This window comes from Thamnophis sirtalis, unplaced genomic scaffold (genome assembly GCF_051295495.1).
Source record: "Thamnophis sirtalis isolate CommonGarterSnake01/CBP01778 unplaced genomic scaffold, rThaSir2_p1.2 scaffold_9, whole genome shotgun sequence".
NCBI classification, from domain to species: Eukaryota; Metazoa; Chordata; class Lepidosauria; order Squamata; family Natricidae; genus Thamnophis; species Thamnophis sirtalis.
The window spans coordinates 42,870,735-42,889,892 of NW_028261389.1; the positions used below are offsets into that span (position 1 = coordinate 42,870,735).

Sequence of the window (19,158 nt, forward strand, 5' to 3'; positions counted from 1 at the left end):
AGAAAGCTAGTTCTCTTAATATTTTTGCTACCATTTAATGGTGGTTCCCCCCTCCCCCCGGCCCAGGTATGGTGTGCCTATCCTTGGCAACAATATTATTTAGAAACATTTGTCTGTGTTCATTTTAAAATACAATTAAATGAGGAATATACAAAAAGCAATTCCAAGTAATAAATAGTTTGCATAGCCTACTCCTCACTTACTTTATTTTCTATGATAGATTCCATTTTCTGATTCCTGTTTTTTTGCAAAAATACATTTACATGAGCAGAATATATTCATTAGCTATAGCATGTTGAAACAATATTTAACACTGAAAACATTTAGTTATTAAGACGACTATCCCATCACCTAAGGAACTATGTTTAATTCTGGCAGAATATGCAAATGTGAGAACAAAAAAAATGACATATTTATTTTGTACAAAAATACTTTTATTGTCCCGTATCCAGATTATAGATGAATTTGCAATATATGCAATATCAGACAAATATACAGAGACAGGAAAATAAGTAACAAGGTAGATATACAGTTATACAAATGCAATTGGACAATTGGCTATTGAACTGTAATATTTCAGAGAAGCTGTAAAGAGACATTAGCATTACATTCCTTTATTTATCTATAGTACATTTTTAAAAACTTACCAATAAAAAATATCAACAGTGAAAAATACATATTTGTAGACATCATACAGTGAACTATATACTGTATATATATATACATATATACACATGCAAACACACACACATAGACACACACACACACACATACACATGTATACATGTATACATATATTAGATGTTTTGTCAAGGCACCTGATATGCCCCAAATATGGGAGGTATACTGTTCTCCCTCCCTCCCTCCCTCCCTCGTATGTATTCCCTACATACATACATACATACATACATACATACATACATACATACATATAGTGTGCATGTGTATGTGTATGCATGTATGTATGCTTATATATGTGTTTGAGTGTGTTAAGGAAAATTAATAGAAAAAATGATCCAAATCATAAATAATAATATAAATACAAATAATGAAAAGCATATTCAATCTTGAAAGCATATCATTAAAACTATATAGCAACATATTGCATTATCTTTTGTTTTTAGAACACACAGACTTTTCAAAAATAAATAACAGACTCACATCCTGGAGTCATTCCTCAAAATCAGGAGGGAAACTTTCTAATTATATAGAATTAGCCTTTTTCCTGTGCCACAGGCTCACAAAGCAATTTATGAGATGACAATTTTCAACTTTTGGAAACATTTCAACATCACATTAAAATCCTTAACTCTAATATTTCTTCCTCAACTTGTACTGAAATCGTAGTGACATAATGAGCTTGTCAACACTATAACATATGTTAAAAGAATCACATTTTTTATAACACCGTCAAAAAAAATACATAATGTCCACATCTAGTTCAAGAGTTTTCCGCAGTTTCATAGATTGCAGTTTCTTGTAATTGTCAGAGATTGAGCTAATTTAGGTTTTTTTTCTTTCCTTTTTGTTAAATCTTTACATTTTGCTATTTCCCAGAAAACTGATCATTTGCTGTTCAGTTATTGGAGTACCTCCTTAACTTTTCTGAGAATAGCAATAATAACACTATGAGCTGTCTTGTTAAGCTGCTATTTTTCATTGATCTGAATTTTAGATATAAAACTTTCCATTTTTCTCTCCTGGTTTCTGATTAATGCATTTCATAGCCTTTCCAATTTTTTGAGTGTGGAAATCCAAGTTTTACTGGTGCTAGTATTAATGTTGATAAGATTTCTGTGTGGGGTTCTAGCAAAAAACAAAATTTTACTTCTCATAAATTGGTTGGCATTTTTGGCAGTTAAAGTCTAGAATAACTGAGGGTATTTGGTATAATTTTGCCATAACATGTTTATTTGAAAAGTAACATAAATTGCTTGTGATCTGCTTTCATGTATGAAGTGTTGAAATCAAACGCCTAGAATATGTTCAGCTTGCTTGTAAGTATCTTTCACTAGACATACACTCTACCTAAGAGCTGCAATATGAATTATCACTAAATATTATTTTAATTTGTTAAGGTTTATATACTCTGCAGGAAAAAGAATAACTTATTACCACTTGCAAGACCCCTCTGAAGTCAAGAGATAAGCTTTTTGTGTGTTGTATGTACTTGCATCTCAGCTGTAACTCTGGCATCCTCAGCTTCTCTTGACACCTTTCAGAAATATGTCCATTTTAGACAGCAATACAATTCTTGTTATGTTTTTGAACAGTACAACCTTTGCAGACTCCAAAAGTGAATGCCTGAAGAATGGATCTGCACGATTTGGAGCAGAAATATGATGAGCTCAAAACAAAATAAAATGAGAACCAAATAAAATATAACAGAACTGAAACAATATACCCTGAAACTAATACAAAACTTGAGTACTAGAAGACAAAACAAATTTTAAAAATGTATATATAATTTGCAGAAATGGCAAACAAAACTGTCTGGCCATGGACAAAACAACATCATTTTACTGAAAGAAGAAAAAATGACATAAGATTTATAGGTTTGAAAGTTAATAAAGATGTAGATTAAATGAAGGGCAGAAGGAACTTAGATAATATCTGACAGGGAGAAAGGAAAACTAAATTTTAATTATCTGTTGAAAATAAGGTAACAAATCACAACATTTATTGAATTTAATATTTTTTCCGTCTCCTTTTTGTTTCTTGAATGTCTTTCCTTCCATCATTTTTTAAATTTTGATTAGATTTTTACTTTTTGAAAATCTTCTAATAAATGTAAATAAAAATGTGGACATGCATTTAAAATTTGAAATATTTTCAATCATTGATATTGGTAGTAGTTTAATTTTGAAAGAAAAGACAAGATGCAGAAAATGGCCGATTCCAATTTGAATGGGATGGGGGCTCTAAATGGATTAACTCCCTGTTCCTTATTGTACAATTATTGTCACTGTGCAATGTCAGAGAAAAGACAGAGATAAGAATATCACTTTTATCTTGGCAGTGATGATACCAGACAGAGCAATGTTCCTTGCTTAAAACCTGTTTTTTAAAAAAATGCTGTTAAAATGAGATTATATGTTATTTGTAACAATTTCTTGTCCAATTCAGCCACAGAATGAATGTCATAGTCCATATTCTATTTGTGTGTGTGTGTGTGTGCTTGCTACACATAAATCCCTTCCCAGACTTTTATGGAATTTAAATTTAAGGACGTAATTTGGAAATGTTGGAAATCTGCTGGTCAGGCTAAGACTTGCAAAAGAATATCTGCTTAAATTGAGAATACCAAAGGTAGAATCTTGAGCATTGGAGCAACATTGTGTCTTTGATACAGTGGTGGGTCGCAGGCGGTACGCTCCGGTACGGGCGTACCAGAGCCTGCCCGGAGCAAAGAGTACTGTTCCAGTATGGTGCTCTGGAGGGCCCACCCACCCGCCCGAGCTCCTTACCTGTCCTTTAAAGCCATCGGCGCTTCCATGCACATGCATGGTGCATAGAGCCCCTGTTCAATGCTCCACTGAGCATCTGGAGGCATCACTGGCCTGTACAATGCATGGACGCACACTGCGCATGTCCATGTGGACACCACCAGGCCCGTTCCAACTGTACCGATTGGAATGGAATCCGGAACCCACCCCTGCTTTGATAGCATTCCATTCCAAAAGTCATTGAGAAATCTTTTATTCAACAATTTAATTTAATTCCTCTAGATCAGGGGTGTCAAACTCAAGACCCAGGGGCCCTATCCAGCCCATGGGGTGCTTAGATCTGGCCCACAGGGATGTCCTGGAAACAGTAAAGGACTGGACTGCAATGCCTCTGCCAGTGAAAATGGAGCTGCGGGGGCTGCGTGTGGCCCTTCCGAGCTCTGTTTTCGTTGGTAGAGGGTTGCAGGAGGTCATCGAAGCCAAAAATGGAGCTTGGGAGCCCGTTTTCACTGGCAGAGACCTCAGGCCTCTACAGGCGCCTGACACAAGTGGCGCTAAGCTCACCACACCCATCCCAACCCCTCAAGGTCAAACACAACCCTGATGTGGCCCTCAATGAAATTGAGTTTGACACCCCTGCTCTAGATAGAGAGGAATATAATATCACAATATGACATATTTTATTTTCATTTGCCAGTAGCAAAATTTAACAAACTAATTATCTGGGAACCTGGTAGTTCTTTAAAAATGTGTATTATAGACTGTGTTCTAATAGAGATTGACAGATGTGAGTTTTAGATGTGTGGCAAAAGAGCCCTGTGGAAGACTTGGAATTTCCTTTAACATATTCTGGACTATTTCCAGTTTTATAAATACATTCTAATTCCATTCCAAAAACTCCTTCCAATACAGAAGCTGTGGAATTTTATTTTTCTGGAATATTTTGATTGCAGGAGTAATTTAACTACTGATCTCCCCTAAAATAGAAAAAACTAGAATATACCCAATGAGTTAAAACTGGATTAAGGTTTACCTTCCAGGTTAATGGCATCTAGAAAGGGACATCCAAATACTGTATTTAAGGAACAGGCAATACTGAATATTAACTGACAATGTATGTTTGGTTCTGCTGTGCGGCTTGCTTGTAGTTAATCCTCAGCTTTTTCCTCTCATAATAATCAGTCAGCCTAGCCCACAATTTTCTAAATCTAATTTCAACATATATCATGATATAAACACCATATATTATCAACCTACATTAAATTGAGTGCTCCGAATCCATTAAGCAAGGAGACAAATGATTTTCATTCCATGGCTGAAACACTATAATTGATATGCAAATTAAATGTGATGGGAGCAAATAAATAGACCTGTTTGACTGATCCATTTATTAAATAGGGTCAGATAAGGATCCTAGTTGGCCAACTCATATCCTTATAGTAAGGTAAGAAAGCAATTCAATCAATAACCTGATGTGTCTAATATTTATAATGGTTTTCTCAAGCTATTCCCATAGTCTACACCTAACAATGGAATTAAAGGCTGATTTCCTCTGGAGTTTAAAAACAGCAGACTCAGTTGTCAATAAATAATTCCACTTTAATGGCAAAGTAATAATTTAGACAGATACAGTGTGCACACCTGCAAAAAATATATGCAAGCTGGTTTACAAGCTAGAATAACAATAAATCAATATAAAATACATCATCCAGTTAGGTCTGATGACACCAAATACTTATTATTAGGGCTTTACAAAGACTACAAAACTTTTCAGATGATTTATCTCACTGTTTCTGTCTATTTACACAATATGTTACATTAAAAATGTACAAAATATAAAATGTATACAGACAAATGCTTCACAAACAAATTTGTTAAAGTTTTAAACTAGGTGGATTCACTGAAATGTATTGCAGGGAAAATTGTATTATGTAGTATATACATACAGGATGTGTGTATGTGTATTGAAAATGGCAGGAGTTCCTGGGCTTAGATGTTGTTTTAGACTACATCAATCTTAAGGAGCAGCTTTTGTTTTAGTCATTTTCCAGAGTGGCATGTTGCTTAACAGTATGAGACAGTCAGCTAATATTTGCTGCTGAAAATCAATCTGAATACATTTTTTGTGCATAAAAGCAGACTTTCTTATTAGGGCAATAGCACCATGCAGGAGACCTGCGGCTGATGCAAGCAGGAAAATTGCATTGATTCCTTTGATATTTGTTTTGCAAAATATATTGTTGCTGGAGTTAGTAGCACCACGTACATGTCCTGAAGTTATCCATTGGCTATGTGTATCCTGAAAGTATTTCATTGGCACATGTCCTATGGTTATGAGTAGACGTGCTCCACATGAGCCCTTTCAAGATAAGGGTTGAAGTATGTGCCTATAGAATGCTATAGCCCTTAGATATTTTATGTTAATTTTAACCAATATCTCCAATTACTCTGATTGGGTTTTTGGTTTATCCTGCCAGGATAGATAACGTCTATTTTTTTCTTCAGTTACATTAGTTTAAAGAATGCAAATGTTCATTGTAGCAAGGATAGCTCAGGACTTGTGATGGCAGTTCTAAATACAGGACAAACATACCTGATTTATCTGTCTTTTAAAAAAAACCAGATGGTACTGATTGCCCTCTTGCTTTGTTTACAATGTATGGGTATTCTCCATAAATGAAACATTTCTTCACATCAATATAATAAAGTATATGTTTGTATTTTTGCTGCTGTCACTGTTTTGTTTGCTTTCATTTGTGCAACACTTTTTTTATTTTCAGTATTTACAATACCCTCCCAATAAACTGTGCAAAATCACCCACCCCCCACTTTCCCCTCTTACAGTAAAAACATTTGTGTCTTGCACAGTGAATAGTACTGTGCCAGTGTTTTTGTAATGCTGACTTTCTTCATGTACAACTACTGCAATTAAAATATCATGCTCCAAATGGGGGAAGAAAGAGAAGGGACGAAAACCAAGAATGATTTGTGCTCATGCTAACTCAGGTGCACACCCAGCTCTGCTGGATAAAATGTCACACATTTCTGTTTCTGTCTTAATTAAGTTCTTTTCCTAATGGGATAGAAATAACTATGTTGGACTTTTTTTGTATTGTTTTAATTCATTAACTAGGAGTAGCTTCTGGGTCATTTGAATGGTTTAGGATGGTAGGTCATTGATTCACAGAAGATTAAAAATAATATATCTATATCTATATTAATAATTCATTCTTCTAGCAACCTAATTAAAAAAACTTGATATATAAACACAAGGCTACTGTGTTCACTGATGCTCTCTCATTAGTAAAATGAAGAAAGGAAACAGTGTAAATAACCAATGGTTTAAACAAATTAAACCAAGTGTAGAAACATTGTCTAGAAATCGGTTTTAAGGCAGTGAGACAGCACCATAGGAAATGATCTCTTTTTCCCCCTCCCAAAAGACTCAAAACAAAGTCCTAACCAGAACCTTTAGTCAGCATCAGAATTGCCTAACAACAACAGCAACAACCTTAAGAGGTGGGCAGGTGTTTTAAAAATACCACTGTGGTTAAAAACAATTTGGATATAAAAACAGATGACTTTTTTTCAATACACACACACACACACACACACACACACACACACACACACACAAACAGAAAACTTGGTGAACCACATCACTGCAAATATGGCAGTTTAGTATCTAATTGGCACTTATCCAGCATATCACAGTATTGTTTGTATAAGGTAATTGCACAATACTGTTTTGTGCTTATTGAGTCTATACGCCCTCTCATTCTTTATATTTTATTTCGCATCCACCTCATTTTGGAAAGGACAGCAGAATATAATCTGGAATATGTGCTGTGAGGCACCACAGAGGTTAGAGGAGGAAGAGGAGGAGGAGGAAGAGGAGCAGGAGAACTATGAATGCAGCACCTCCCAGTATATTGAAGTATCACATAAAATGCTTCCACTGTAAACTTTCAAGACAGGGATAGAAAATAAAAGACTCTAAGTGATTCCAGTTTGACTACAATGTGTGCAATCTGCTTCATAGCCTCCCTGTTAAAGATTCTTTCCACTTGAAACTGAACAAATCCAACTTTCATTTCTGATTTGCTTTACTGCTTAAATCAGGTGCCTCCATATATGACACAGCACACACATGCTATTTCAGCACAGATACACACCACCTCAGCAGCCCTTAATACGTGTTATGGGTTTATCAGCATCTTCTAACCAAAGTCATGCCCCCTTTAGAGTGTTGATTCAAGTGAAGGGTCCAGCATATCATCATGGTGGCTGGCAGTATCACTGTCACAGCTCTGGGTACTTGAGTAAGTGGCAGCTTCTTTGAGCCTCAATAACATGTTCATCTGAGAAAGAAATACAGTATGGTGTGTTATTAGTATAAGAGTTAAGAAGATTTTGAATAATAATAATAATCCAGTCCATTTTACTGTTCACATTTGCCAAGCAATACTGTAATTAATTTCTCCTCTTGTTTTAAAATTATTTGAACAAAAATGTGCAAAAATGTGCAAAGTCCTTTCTTAGAGTTATATATGTGTTGAGAGAGAGGGGGGGAGGGAGGGAGAGGGAGAGAGAGAGAGACCCACTCTTGGGCCCTGCCTTGGAGCTTCCTGTTCCTGTGTAAGAGCAGGTATCCCATTGGTTGCTGTAGGGGTCATGTGCAAAACTGATATAAGTCTGGTTGAACTATGGGCTGATGTAATGTCCCTGGGTGACTTTGCAATGTAGTGAGCCCTGCTATTAGATGGGTAGAGGACTAATCCTATCATGTCCTGAGGGCCATGTCTTAATCCCATCACCCTGGAGCTGAAGTGGGGGAGGCAGGGAGCTGCTTTGTCTTTAAAACATGTTTCTCCTTTTCTCATCCAGGGAAATATAATATTCTATCTTTTTATTATTTCCTAGAATATTTCATTCTTCTAAGAGGGGTGGGTGCTAACTTTCTTCACACTGCTATGAGAAATTCCTGCCTTAAGCTCTTTTAAAGCTCACTGTGCACCTTTTTAAATGTTTCACAAACCTTTGGGTGCTATTTGGATGGAGGAAAAAAGATGCTACCAGATTCCATCCAGTATTGACCTTCATGCTATGCTGGCCTTTTTGTGTGTTTTAAGAAACATACTATTTCTACATCATAAGGATGAGCAGACATAATACCAAAGTACCTGCTGAATTATATTTAGGTCTTAAAAAGCACAGAAACAATTACATGGAGGGGGAAAACAGCAGGTAAGACCTTCAAAGTATAAAGGAGAATGGATGATTTAAACCAGGATTCATTTTTCTAGTCAAGGATAAGGAAACAAACAAACAGGTTTCTTCCCCCCATTATAGGAGGAATAAAAGAAGCTGTTTTGCATACATATTGAATGGAATGGGTGAAAGTCAATGGCTGAATGCAATAGCACCATCTGCTGTCCAGGAGCTGACCTTCACAAAACAATGCCATATTATTGTGTTACTGCTGTGAGGCTGGATTCCAGAAGAACCGTAAGTACATCTTATTTAATTTCAAGAGCACTGGACATTTCTAAGATGTTTAGATACTGAAATTATCACAATTAAACATGACATTTATAAAGCTTTCCTCTTACTGGTGTTCAGGGAATCGGCTTTGTTGGTGGCATTTTAAAATAACCTAATTTTACAATGCAAATCTATAGTTTCTCTGATCCAAAATATGTGTTTTTTTAAAAAAAGAAAACCAGAATAAATCATGGTATCACACCTTTTCATATTTAATTAAGCTTGAAAAATCAAGGTAGCTTTATTACTGTCATATAAGCATTTAGCCTCATATCATTAAGTTGAAAATGGTTTCTTGAAGAAGTCTTGCTTACGATAGCAGCAAAAATGTATGGAGAAGAGTGAGAAACATGTGCACAGATTTGCTCAAAACATCTTAGTAGGGACAGAGAGAAGAAAAATTCAGTCAAAATTAAGCAATTTTTTAATGAGGAAAGATTATAGCAAGTGGCACTCGGTAGTTTAGATTGTATGGGGAGACATGGTAGAGCATATTAGATCATGAATGGCATAGTAAAGGTAAAGGTTGCCCTTGCACATATGTACTAGTCATTCACGACTCTAGGGGGCAGTGCTCATCTCCATTTCAAAGCCAAAGAGCCAGCACTTTCGAAGATGTCTCCGTGGTCATGTGGCTAGCATGACTAAATGCTGAAGGAGCACGGAATGCTGTTACCTTCCCACCAAGGTGGTCCCTATTTTTCTACTTGCATTTTTACATGCTTTTGAATTGCTAGATTGGCAGAAGCTGGGACAAGTAATGGGAGCTCACTCCATTATGTGGTGCTATGGATTCGAACCGCTGAACTCCCAGCCTTTCTGATCAACAAACTCAGCATCCTAGCCACTGAGCCACTGCATCCCTTTGAATAGCTTAGACAACATACTAAGATATTTTCTGTCTTCCTAACAGTGTTAAAAGTTCAGTTTAGCAATAGCATCACAACAGCTTTTAAAAGATACTGTTGATATTTATGAAAGGTCAAACTAGTAGCTCCTACTCATGCTAGGTAGCTGTCTACAAACTTTTGAACCATTAGATAGAGTTAGATAGTAGTCTTGGTCATGGAAAGGAGCTCATCCTCCAGTTGAGACTTCTGGGCATCCCAGATATATCCTGCTGGCCATAAAATGTTTTTATGGCTTGATGCAGCATGGCCCTTTTTAGGATCTAATGGAGGAAGGGCTTCAACCTGTAAACCTATCTCTTTATTCTGTACGTTTTCTGTTTTTTGAATATTTTCCTAGATAATTTTTAAAAAAATCTGTCACTTCATATGCAAATATCTCTAATATTCTTTTGTTTTTTGCTTGTGTCTCCTAACACTCCTAATATATGAGCCCTCGCTCTCATTCATCATTATTCACCTTTGTCAGTGAAAGTAATGAAACATACTCAGGGATATCATTAAGGTAAATGAATGCTCAGACATTTATGATCCCAAGAAAATATTCTCTTTCTTGCTTGGTATGAAGTGTGATGGAAAGTTAAGAGTGGGTCAGAATTTAGAACTGGCATATAAATGCTCATATATTCTGAGATGATAACTTCTTAACCTAATTCATACATTGATTTATTGTACATAGTTAGTGAATTAATGAAAGATAAGAAGGATCTTAAATTTAATACTATGGGGATTATACATTAAATATTTTTTTCACAGTAGTATAAGGGTTACATGCAAACTAGTACCATTTTAACTGAGTGGCCAAAGCAGCAAGTGGAATAAATGTAACCAACCAGATAGTTAGCTGTTGCATATAATAAACCATTAGAATTAAAAAGCATCACTGAATAAAACATATTTAAAAAGCAATAAGGATTCTTTTTTTTACCAAAGGATCTCCTTCTGACTCCATCTGTGGAATGTGCTTTGAAGTGGTTCCTTCTTTGGCAGATGCATAACCTTCATAACCAACATCTTCAGGTCTTAACTGAAGTAATGATGACCAGTCATGTTGCAGTGAACTCCAAGGACAAGTCTCTGCTATCCACTTTGAGGGGTCTTCCCAAGGTGCACGTTTACCATACATCTGAATGTAAATCCCAAAAGAAAAGTAAAAATGTCTACACTTATTTTATTAAAAGACATTTTAGAATGGATGTGATGAACCAAGTTATTAGAAAATATTCACCCCGAATGCCCCACCATGCTACAGAATAAGTTATGATTAACAAATAAAATGTTCAGTTTATAAGAACAACATTTGGTAAAAGATTTTGGGATTTATATAAGTTATAGTGGTACCAAGAAATGATTAAGACACATACATTTTTGATCTCAGCTTCATAGACATTTACCATTATAACTTGTTCAACCCGTCCTCCAGTTTATATATTTCACGTGACAATATATAACAAGGTTATCTAAAATTGGTTTACCATCTCACTGATTAGCAACATTCAAGAGAGGCATTTCTATTAACAAATTGCAAAATTCTACAAGTGAGAATCCCACCGAATATTAAATATATAGGCAGAATATATTTACATTTCTTTTCATGGGAATTTTTCTGATCCAAGGAAATTATTTATATGCACAATAATGTCCATGGTTGCAAAGGTTTTATGAAGATTTAAAAATTAGATTAAGCTTCCCATTCATGGCAAATGGTGACTATTTCTGTAAATCAACTCTTAGAAACAATAATGAAATTTACTGATATTTGGTTAGAGTCCTACCTGAAGTCCTTCTCTCACAGCTTCCATTATATATGGCACCAAAGAATAATTCCAGAGATCAGTAAACCACACTCTAGAACCATCAACATCAATAGGACAAGGTAGAAAAAGGCGAGGACCTAAAATAAGAGGGGGGGGATTAGAGATAGCTGGGGGTTTGTAGCCAAAATAAAAAAAAAACTTTCTCGTGGGAACCAAGGACAGTTTCACACCTGGACTGTGGAGGGAGGAGTGAGCTCACCAGACAACCAGACAGTGTCTTGATTGGACAATGTGACTGATTGTTTGGGGTTGTGGGAAAACGTTCTCTTTTAATTAGGTGAAAACCTATGCCAATATGATATTTCCAATAAAGCTATTGTTTGAGGAATTAACATGCTCAGAGTTTTGCTTGCTTTGGGACTATTGCTTGAAACCCTGACATGAAACCAACTCTCATAAATCCTAAGTTCCAGCCGGAGCTACTATCTGGGCTCCTGAGCCTCGGCTGCTTATCTGGTCTACCTGGGCAGCAGGAAGACTCAAGGAAGATGGAGGAAAAGGTGGGGGGTACCTGCGGAGCTTGCAGAGGAGCCAGGTACGCCCCTTGGAAATTCAATGGGTGGAGTAAGTGGTGGTGAAGATCACATGCCAAGTGGGCACCTGGCCTAAACTCCATGGCAAATGGTCGGCCACCCAAGAGCTCTACCAGACAGAGTAGGACATCAGCTGCCAGGCCATGTTCCAGGAGCCAGGTTGGAAATGCCTGATCACCTCAACAAGGGAGGTGAGGATGGCAATCCTTGAGTGGAAATTGACGGGCCTTCTGGACCTCAGCAGGTCTGCAGATTGGAGATACCAGACCACAGACCATTGGCAAACCCTGGTATCATTGATGGAGAGACTCAGCCAGCTGAGTCTTGGCAGAATTGAGCACTCATACCTACATGAGCAAGGGAGAGAGGTCTTGAGCCTGCCAACTTTGCTTTTCCCTGCTCAGAGGATTGATCTACTTGGGCTGTGACTCCTCCACAGTTCCCATCAGTGCCTTGCAGTCTGCAACTGAGTCTCCCCAGTCGGCACCAGTCTGCCACCACCACAATCTGCATGGTCAGTCCTCTGCTGCTCCTTTTGTTTCAGCTGAGCCCAAGACTGTGACAGCTGGTGCCACCAGGACTTACTAACCAGGGAAAGGATGGGTCCAAGCTCAATGGATGCCCTCCCCGGCTCCGCTGCTGCGCACTCCTCCTCCTCCAATCTGGTCTGTCACCCCACTGTGCTTCAGATGAGAGCTCAGACAAGCTGGCCTTCTACCTGAACTGTGTGTGGGCTCACATCAATCACTATGGGGAAGACTACACTAACAACCAGGAAATGATTACTGCCATCACTGAGAACCTAGAGGGAGAAGCTGCGGAATGGGTGACCCAACTGTATGATGAAGGAACTCCTGAGCTGGAGAACATCTATGAGTTCCTGCAGGAGCTGAGGAAAAGGTTTGAGGACACGACCCAAGGCAAAGAAGCAGAGGCAGAGATTAAGCTGCCTCTGAGTTTTGCTTGCTATAGGACTATAGCTCTGTACATTATGTTTCCTTCATATAAAAGAAATTGGGTATCATACAAGGAAGGGGACATCTAATTCATGTTGTTTTATTGTCAGATAGATACAATAGATATACTGTTTGTATGCTATTCACTGCATTTTAGTGATGGCAGCCATTTTTTCACACAGCACAATGACTTTTTTTTTGCATTATCCTTTTCAGCCACATGATTTAGAAAAATACATTTATAACATCTAGCATTTTGTGAATTGCTGAGACAGAGAAATATGGGTAATGTATTTCTAAAGACCAATTACTTCATTGGTTCCAGATGGCCTTTGTTTAAATGGCAGAAATAATTCTGAAGACATTTCATCTGTAAACAAGGTGACTGTTTCAGATCTCTTCCTTGCTTGTCAATGTTGTAGCAACTGCCAGCTGTTATGTGGCAACTGCCAAAACACATTGTGCCACTTAGGGATGTTTATAGAAAAAAAATCAATTAAAAAAATCTTTTTGAAACATAAAATTATCTGAAAGATTATTTGATCTCTTCTTCAGGGAGGAATCCCCCCCCCCCCAGAAAAAACCCCATGCAGATGGAGTTTCCATTGCTCTCAGGGCACTTTCCCACATGATTAGTTAACAGAGATTTGTCGTGATAGAAGAGGGCTTTTGAAGCAGTAATAGCTGATCTTGGATTTCTTGAGAGATTTGAAAGAGTTTTAGACCTCTCTGCCTTCTCTGCTTCTTATAACTGCTGCTTGCTGATCCAATCCGATGCCACATTAGAATGTACATTATTAATGGCATCAAGAAATGTGAACATTCAGATTTTTTTTTAAAAAAAGCAAAAACTGTGAAGGAATATGTTCTCCAAGAATATGCATTTTTTTATTTTTTTATTTTAAAATATTCTTGTTTTGTTCTAAATTTTCTTTTCACATTGGTTGGAACTAAATTTTTCGACAGTGGAATGGGATAAGAAACTTTAAGTTCACAGCTAAAGTAAACTAAAATTAATGACATTAAATGGCTTTGGGTTTTTAAAGTACAAATTTCATTCCAGAAATCCAATTCATATCCAACAATACCATATTTGCAAACACAACTCGTTTTTTCCCCTTTTGGGCATAAAAGATAGCCTACTAGTTATTTTGCTGAACACAATCATAGTAAATTTACACAATAAGATAAGCTTCAAAGGTCAGTTTTAACTCTTAATTTGCATTCTTAACTATAAAAGGTCTTACCAATGGTTATATCAGAAGAACTGTGTGTTTCTAAGAAGCTGTTGAGATGATGCCATATCTTGGGGATCCAGTCAATAATTTTGATGAGATCATTATTGCGGGTATTCTTCTCCAGCTCTGTTTCAATCAGTTTCCTTCTTAAATATCTGGATAACAGCCCTTTAATAGGTTCTGTGTGATTAGCACACAGCACCCATCTATACACAAAACAATAAAATAATGGAATCCAAATGCAAAGTTTGCGAACATCCAATGAAGTCTTATAGTCGACCCAAAGAAAAATATGCTTTTTAAAGCCTATTGTTAACCTACAACACTAGAAGTCTTTAAGAAGATGTTGGATAGCCATTTGTCTGGAACGGTATAGGGTTTCCTGTCTAGGCAGGAGGTTGGACTAGAAGACCTCCAAGGTCCCTTCCAACTCTGTTATTGTATTGTATTGTATTGTATTGTATTGTATTGTATTGTATTGTATTGTATTGTATTGTATTGTTTCCATGAGCTGATGTGAAAACCACAATCATAAATTGCTAAAAATGAAATATTTGATCACTGCGTTTAAGATATAGCTTGTATTCTTCTTCTTTGTTCACAAACCATCTCTCTCGGTGCCTGAAGTTAGAAATTAATCACTGAAGATGGATAATGACTGTATGTCCTGTTTGTGAACTTGCCTTTGGCATTTAGCTAGCTGTTATCAGTAAATAGATTTTGAGCTAGATTATTGTTCTGTCACAGGATTACATTTATATCTCTAGCTAATAATACATTGTTTCTTTTCAACTGTATGTCTTGAGGTCAATGATGAAGAAAATTGCTATTAGAACTTAATATATTTAGTTTTTTCTGCTATCTTGTGACAAAAGCCAAATGACACATCACTTTTGCAATCCTAAACATGGTGATATTATATTTTCATTCCATTTGACTCATTTAAAACAAATGAAAAACTTTATATGCTTTCTGTTTTTATATAACCAAATGTGCAACAGTTATGAACTTAGTAAAACTAAAATGTTAGCCTGAAAGTTCTGAACTTGAGTCATATGATAGATATGAAACAGAAATAATCTTTACCTGAAGTTTTGATGCAGTTCTAGATTAGGTGATGATGAAATTCCCTGGTTCATTGTTCCAATAATATAGGGACTTGAAACAAACAAACATGGGTTTAAAAAACTATTCATGAAAATTGAATAAGAACAAAATATTAACAAAACAACATAAAATCAGCATTCAAATCAGCAAGGATGACCACAAAAGAAAGAAAAAAAAGAAAAAAAGAACACATTTCTCTCTTAGTCTCTGAATATATAAAATGCAGAGCTTATGAAGTAATCATAATGCCAAAGTAAACTCACATTCAAGAAAACTAATTTTAACATTGTTTTAATATAAAATAATGTATATTTGTATTTCAGAAAAGCCCTTTAGAACGCACTTATGCAAGGTCTCAAATGTTTGCTTAAATGTATTCTTGAACTATGTGTAGACACCATTAGAGGAAATGTCAGATATTAAACTGAAGCTCGTGCGTGCGTGCCCCTTCAGGTCAGATTTTGGACCCCTGGCAATTGCCTGGCATAGTTCCTTCAACTTTTTTGGCCAGGTTTTTTAAAACCTCTTGGGGCTGAGAGAGACTGACTGGCCCTATGTCACCCGGCTGGCTTTCTAGCTAAGATGGACTAGAATTCCAACTTGGTTTAAACTAGTTTCTAGTCCAGTGCTTTCACTACTAGACCAAACTGGCTCTCAGTTCAGATTTATTAATTTTTGTTTCATTCAAGATTAGCATAGCTTTCTATAAATTCTTCATCTGGGTGATTTTTTTTAAAGTTTATTCCAATGATTCTGTAGATATGATATGAAACTATTACTTTATTGAGAAAGATGAAATGTTTACTGAAAGCAATTAAAGCCATTTTGTAATATAATATTCTTACTTAAGCATGAGGCTGTATGTAAAAATATATAAATAAGTAGAATTTTAATAAGTCTGCTTATTAATAAATTTTTCACTTTCCAGATTAATACAATACATTCTTGGCTAAAATTGCATATAAGAACACACAGAATAACAAAAAGTACATAGTTTGTATCTGTTCATAGGAATCTATTAATGAAAACTCAATGCACAGATTCGTGCAGTTTCCTTTTTTCTTAAAATCACAAAGGGATATGTGTGTTATAAAGACTAGACTCAAACTGATATGATAAAATGTTTATTTCTGCTTTATGTTTTGGGTTTAAGCTGGTTTTGTAACATTGCCAATTTTGAGGAGTGGAAGGATGGAGGAGCAAAAATACATTGAATGTATAATAACAGACTATTCATCTGCATTAAAATATGAAATGAAAACATTTCTCAAACTTCACTGAGTCTATTCATAAACTCATCTCAGATTCTGCCACTGCCTAACTTCAACGCAGCCCCCTGTATGTGAACTGTATAAATGCAACTTCCTGGAACCTGGAATTCTGAGAGCTTCAATTCAATATCTTTGAAGATTGCCAGAGTGGGAGAGGCTGCATAGCACCAATGACTAAAGAATCAACCTACCATTTGTTATATTTACAGTTAAGGAAACCATTGAAGATGTCACTCAAAGAACCAACATGGTGCAGGTTGTCAAGAATTATTACCACAGGAAGGTCAGAACTACTGTTATCAGCATTGCACTGTTCAGCCAAATTAACAAGATATTGTTGAACATCCTTCAAAAAAAGGAGAAGAATGTAATAAGACAGTTGTATTTTCTATTGCCAACTTCGCATTTATGTATCATTGTTAAAACTAAGTATCATGAAATTATTTTGACACTCTCAAGCAAAGCAGTTTTGCCTAAGCATCTTCTTTATCCAAAACTAGTATTTACAATATATTGTTGAATGCATACAATAGAATTGTACTAATCTGATTTCCCTGCTTTCACAAATTTAATAAAATATTTAGGAGCTTTTATTTGATTTTATTCAAATGCAGGAAGGCTATTTCATGTGATCAGCAAATCCTGATCATGAGGTTTTCCCAAATGGATAGAAGAACCTATGTACCTAAGATGCATATTTATTCCATTTTTTCAGGAATTTTAATCTGTTCTTTCTTTCTTTCTTTCTCTCTTTTTGTATCTTTGTCTTTCTTTTCTCCTTCCTTCCTTCCTAAACTTTTTTGTTTATAACCTAATTGAAGCACCTCACAGCATTTAAATATACAAAATAGAAAAGCAGTATTACTTAATATCAAAATTAAAGTCAGAATCATTAAAATAAAAATTCAACTAAAACTGACAGTTTGCAACAAGGTTTTTATCATTTTCCTTAAATACCTAAAAACAAGGAAGTCAGTTTTTTGGAAAGAACATTCTCTAGCTTGGGGCACACCAGTTAAGTGAGTTTATAGATATGAGGGATCTTCAAGAGTTTTTTTTCTAATTTGAATAATCAGCCAAGCTTCTATGAGGAGGAATGGAGCTCTCAAATAATCAATATCTAATCCAATGTAATTTAATTAATCAAATCTCATTTAATCTTTTAAAGGTCAATCAGGAGCTGTAGGCAACTGGAAGGAAATTCAATACAGGCATAATATGCTTCTTGCATAGTACTTGCAATAATTAGCAACCTAGCTGCTAAATTTTTCAACAATTACAACTTCTGGATACTTTTGAAGGATCACCACATTGGGCCGTATCCAACAAAAATAAATTTAATGTAGAGAAAAGTAAGGTAAAAACAAAATATGCAAGTACAGGGTAGGTGAAACCTGGCTCAAAAGTAGTAGCTATGAGAGGAACCTTGCAGTCCTAGAAGACAATCACTGAAATATGAGCCAGCAGTGTGGTTGTGGCAACAGCCAGAAAAGCTAATGCAATCCTTGGTTGTATAAAGAGAGGATAGAACATGTGGAGCATTAGTATCACTTTATAAAACCTTAGTAAGACCATATCTGGAATACTGTATCCAGTTTTGGTTAAGTCATTATTAAAAATATATTGAGACTTTGGAGTGCAGAAAAGAGCAACTAAGATGATTAAGGGCCTGGAGACTAAAACATATGAAGAATGGTTGCAGGAATTGGATATGGTTAGTCTAGAGAAAAGAAGAACTGGGGATAACATGATAGTAGTGTTCCAATATTTAAGGGGTTGCCACAAAGAAGAGGGGGTGAACTTGTTTTCCAAAGCACCAGAAAGCAAGACGAGAAACAATGGATGGAAACCAGTGGTGGGTTTCAAACATTTTTAGAACCTCTTCTGTAGGTGTGGCCTGCTTTGTGGGAGTGGCTTGCCAGCCATGTGACTGGGTGGGAGTGGCTTGCCAGCCATGTGACTGGATGGCATGGCCAACTTGTAAAATGTGGTGAAGCTCATTTAACAATGCTCTTGCTTAGCAACCAAAATGTTGGCTCAGAAACTCTGGCATTTGAAGTACACAAGTCTTAAAGCTGTCAAGTTACAAGACCTTGCACCCCTAACCCTTTAGAAAAAAACCCAGGGGTGTTCAAACTTGATAGCTTTAAGACTTGTGGACTTCAACTCCCAGAATTCCTCCTTCGCTCTTCATCTTGATGATGTGTGGACGGGCGGGGGGAGGGAGCTGGAACCAGTTCTAAACGGCACTGTAGATTTGTGGAACCTCTTCTATAAAAGAGGTTAGAACTGGCAGGAACCCACCCCGATGGAAACTAATCAAGGAGAGGAGCAATCT

At 36.3% G+C, this 19,158-nt stretch overlaps 1 protein-coding gene and 1 long non-coding RNA gene across 4 annotated transcripts in view; one reads left to right on the forward strand and one right to left on the reverse strand.

Moving 5' to 3' along the window:
- The window catches only part of LOC148044102 (uncharacterized), a 53,278-nt gene extending 42,311 nt beyond the window's left edge, over nucleotides 1–10,967 (forward strand). For both annotated transcript variants that reach the window (XR_015697747.1, XR_015697746.1), the window contains exons 2-3: nucleotides 8,799–8,954; nucleotides 10,832–10,967. This is a non-coding gene — a long non-coding RNA (uncharacterized LOC148044102). The remainder of the gene's footprint in view (nucleotides 1–8,798; nucleotides 8,955–10,831) is intronic.
- Nucleotides 4,986–19,158, reverse strand: part of NAV3 (neuron navigator 3) — a 354,382-nt gene continuing 340,209 nt past the window's right edge. For both annotated transcript variants that reach the window (XM_087723408.1, XM_087723409.1), the window contains 6 exons: nucleotides 17,012–17,166; nucleotides 15,529–15,600; nucleotides 14,452–14,648; nucleotides 11,674–11,792; nucleotides 10,827–11,024; nucleotides 4,986–7,807 (listed from right to left, as the gene is read on the reverse strand). In XM_087723408.1, coding sequence (XP_087579534.1) covers nucleotides 7,688–7,807; nucleotides 10,827–11,024; nucleotides 11,674–11,792; nucleotides 14,452–14,648; nucleotides 15,529–15,600; nucleotides 17,012–17,166 — 861 coding nt within the window. In that variant the 3' untranslated portion in view covers nucleotides 4,986–7,687. The remainder of the gene's footprint in view (nucleotides 7,808–10,826; nucleotides 11,025–11,673; nucleotides 11,793–14,451; nucleotides 14,649–15,528; nucleotides 15,601–17,011; nucleotides 17,167–19,158) is intronic.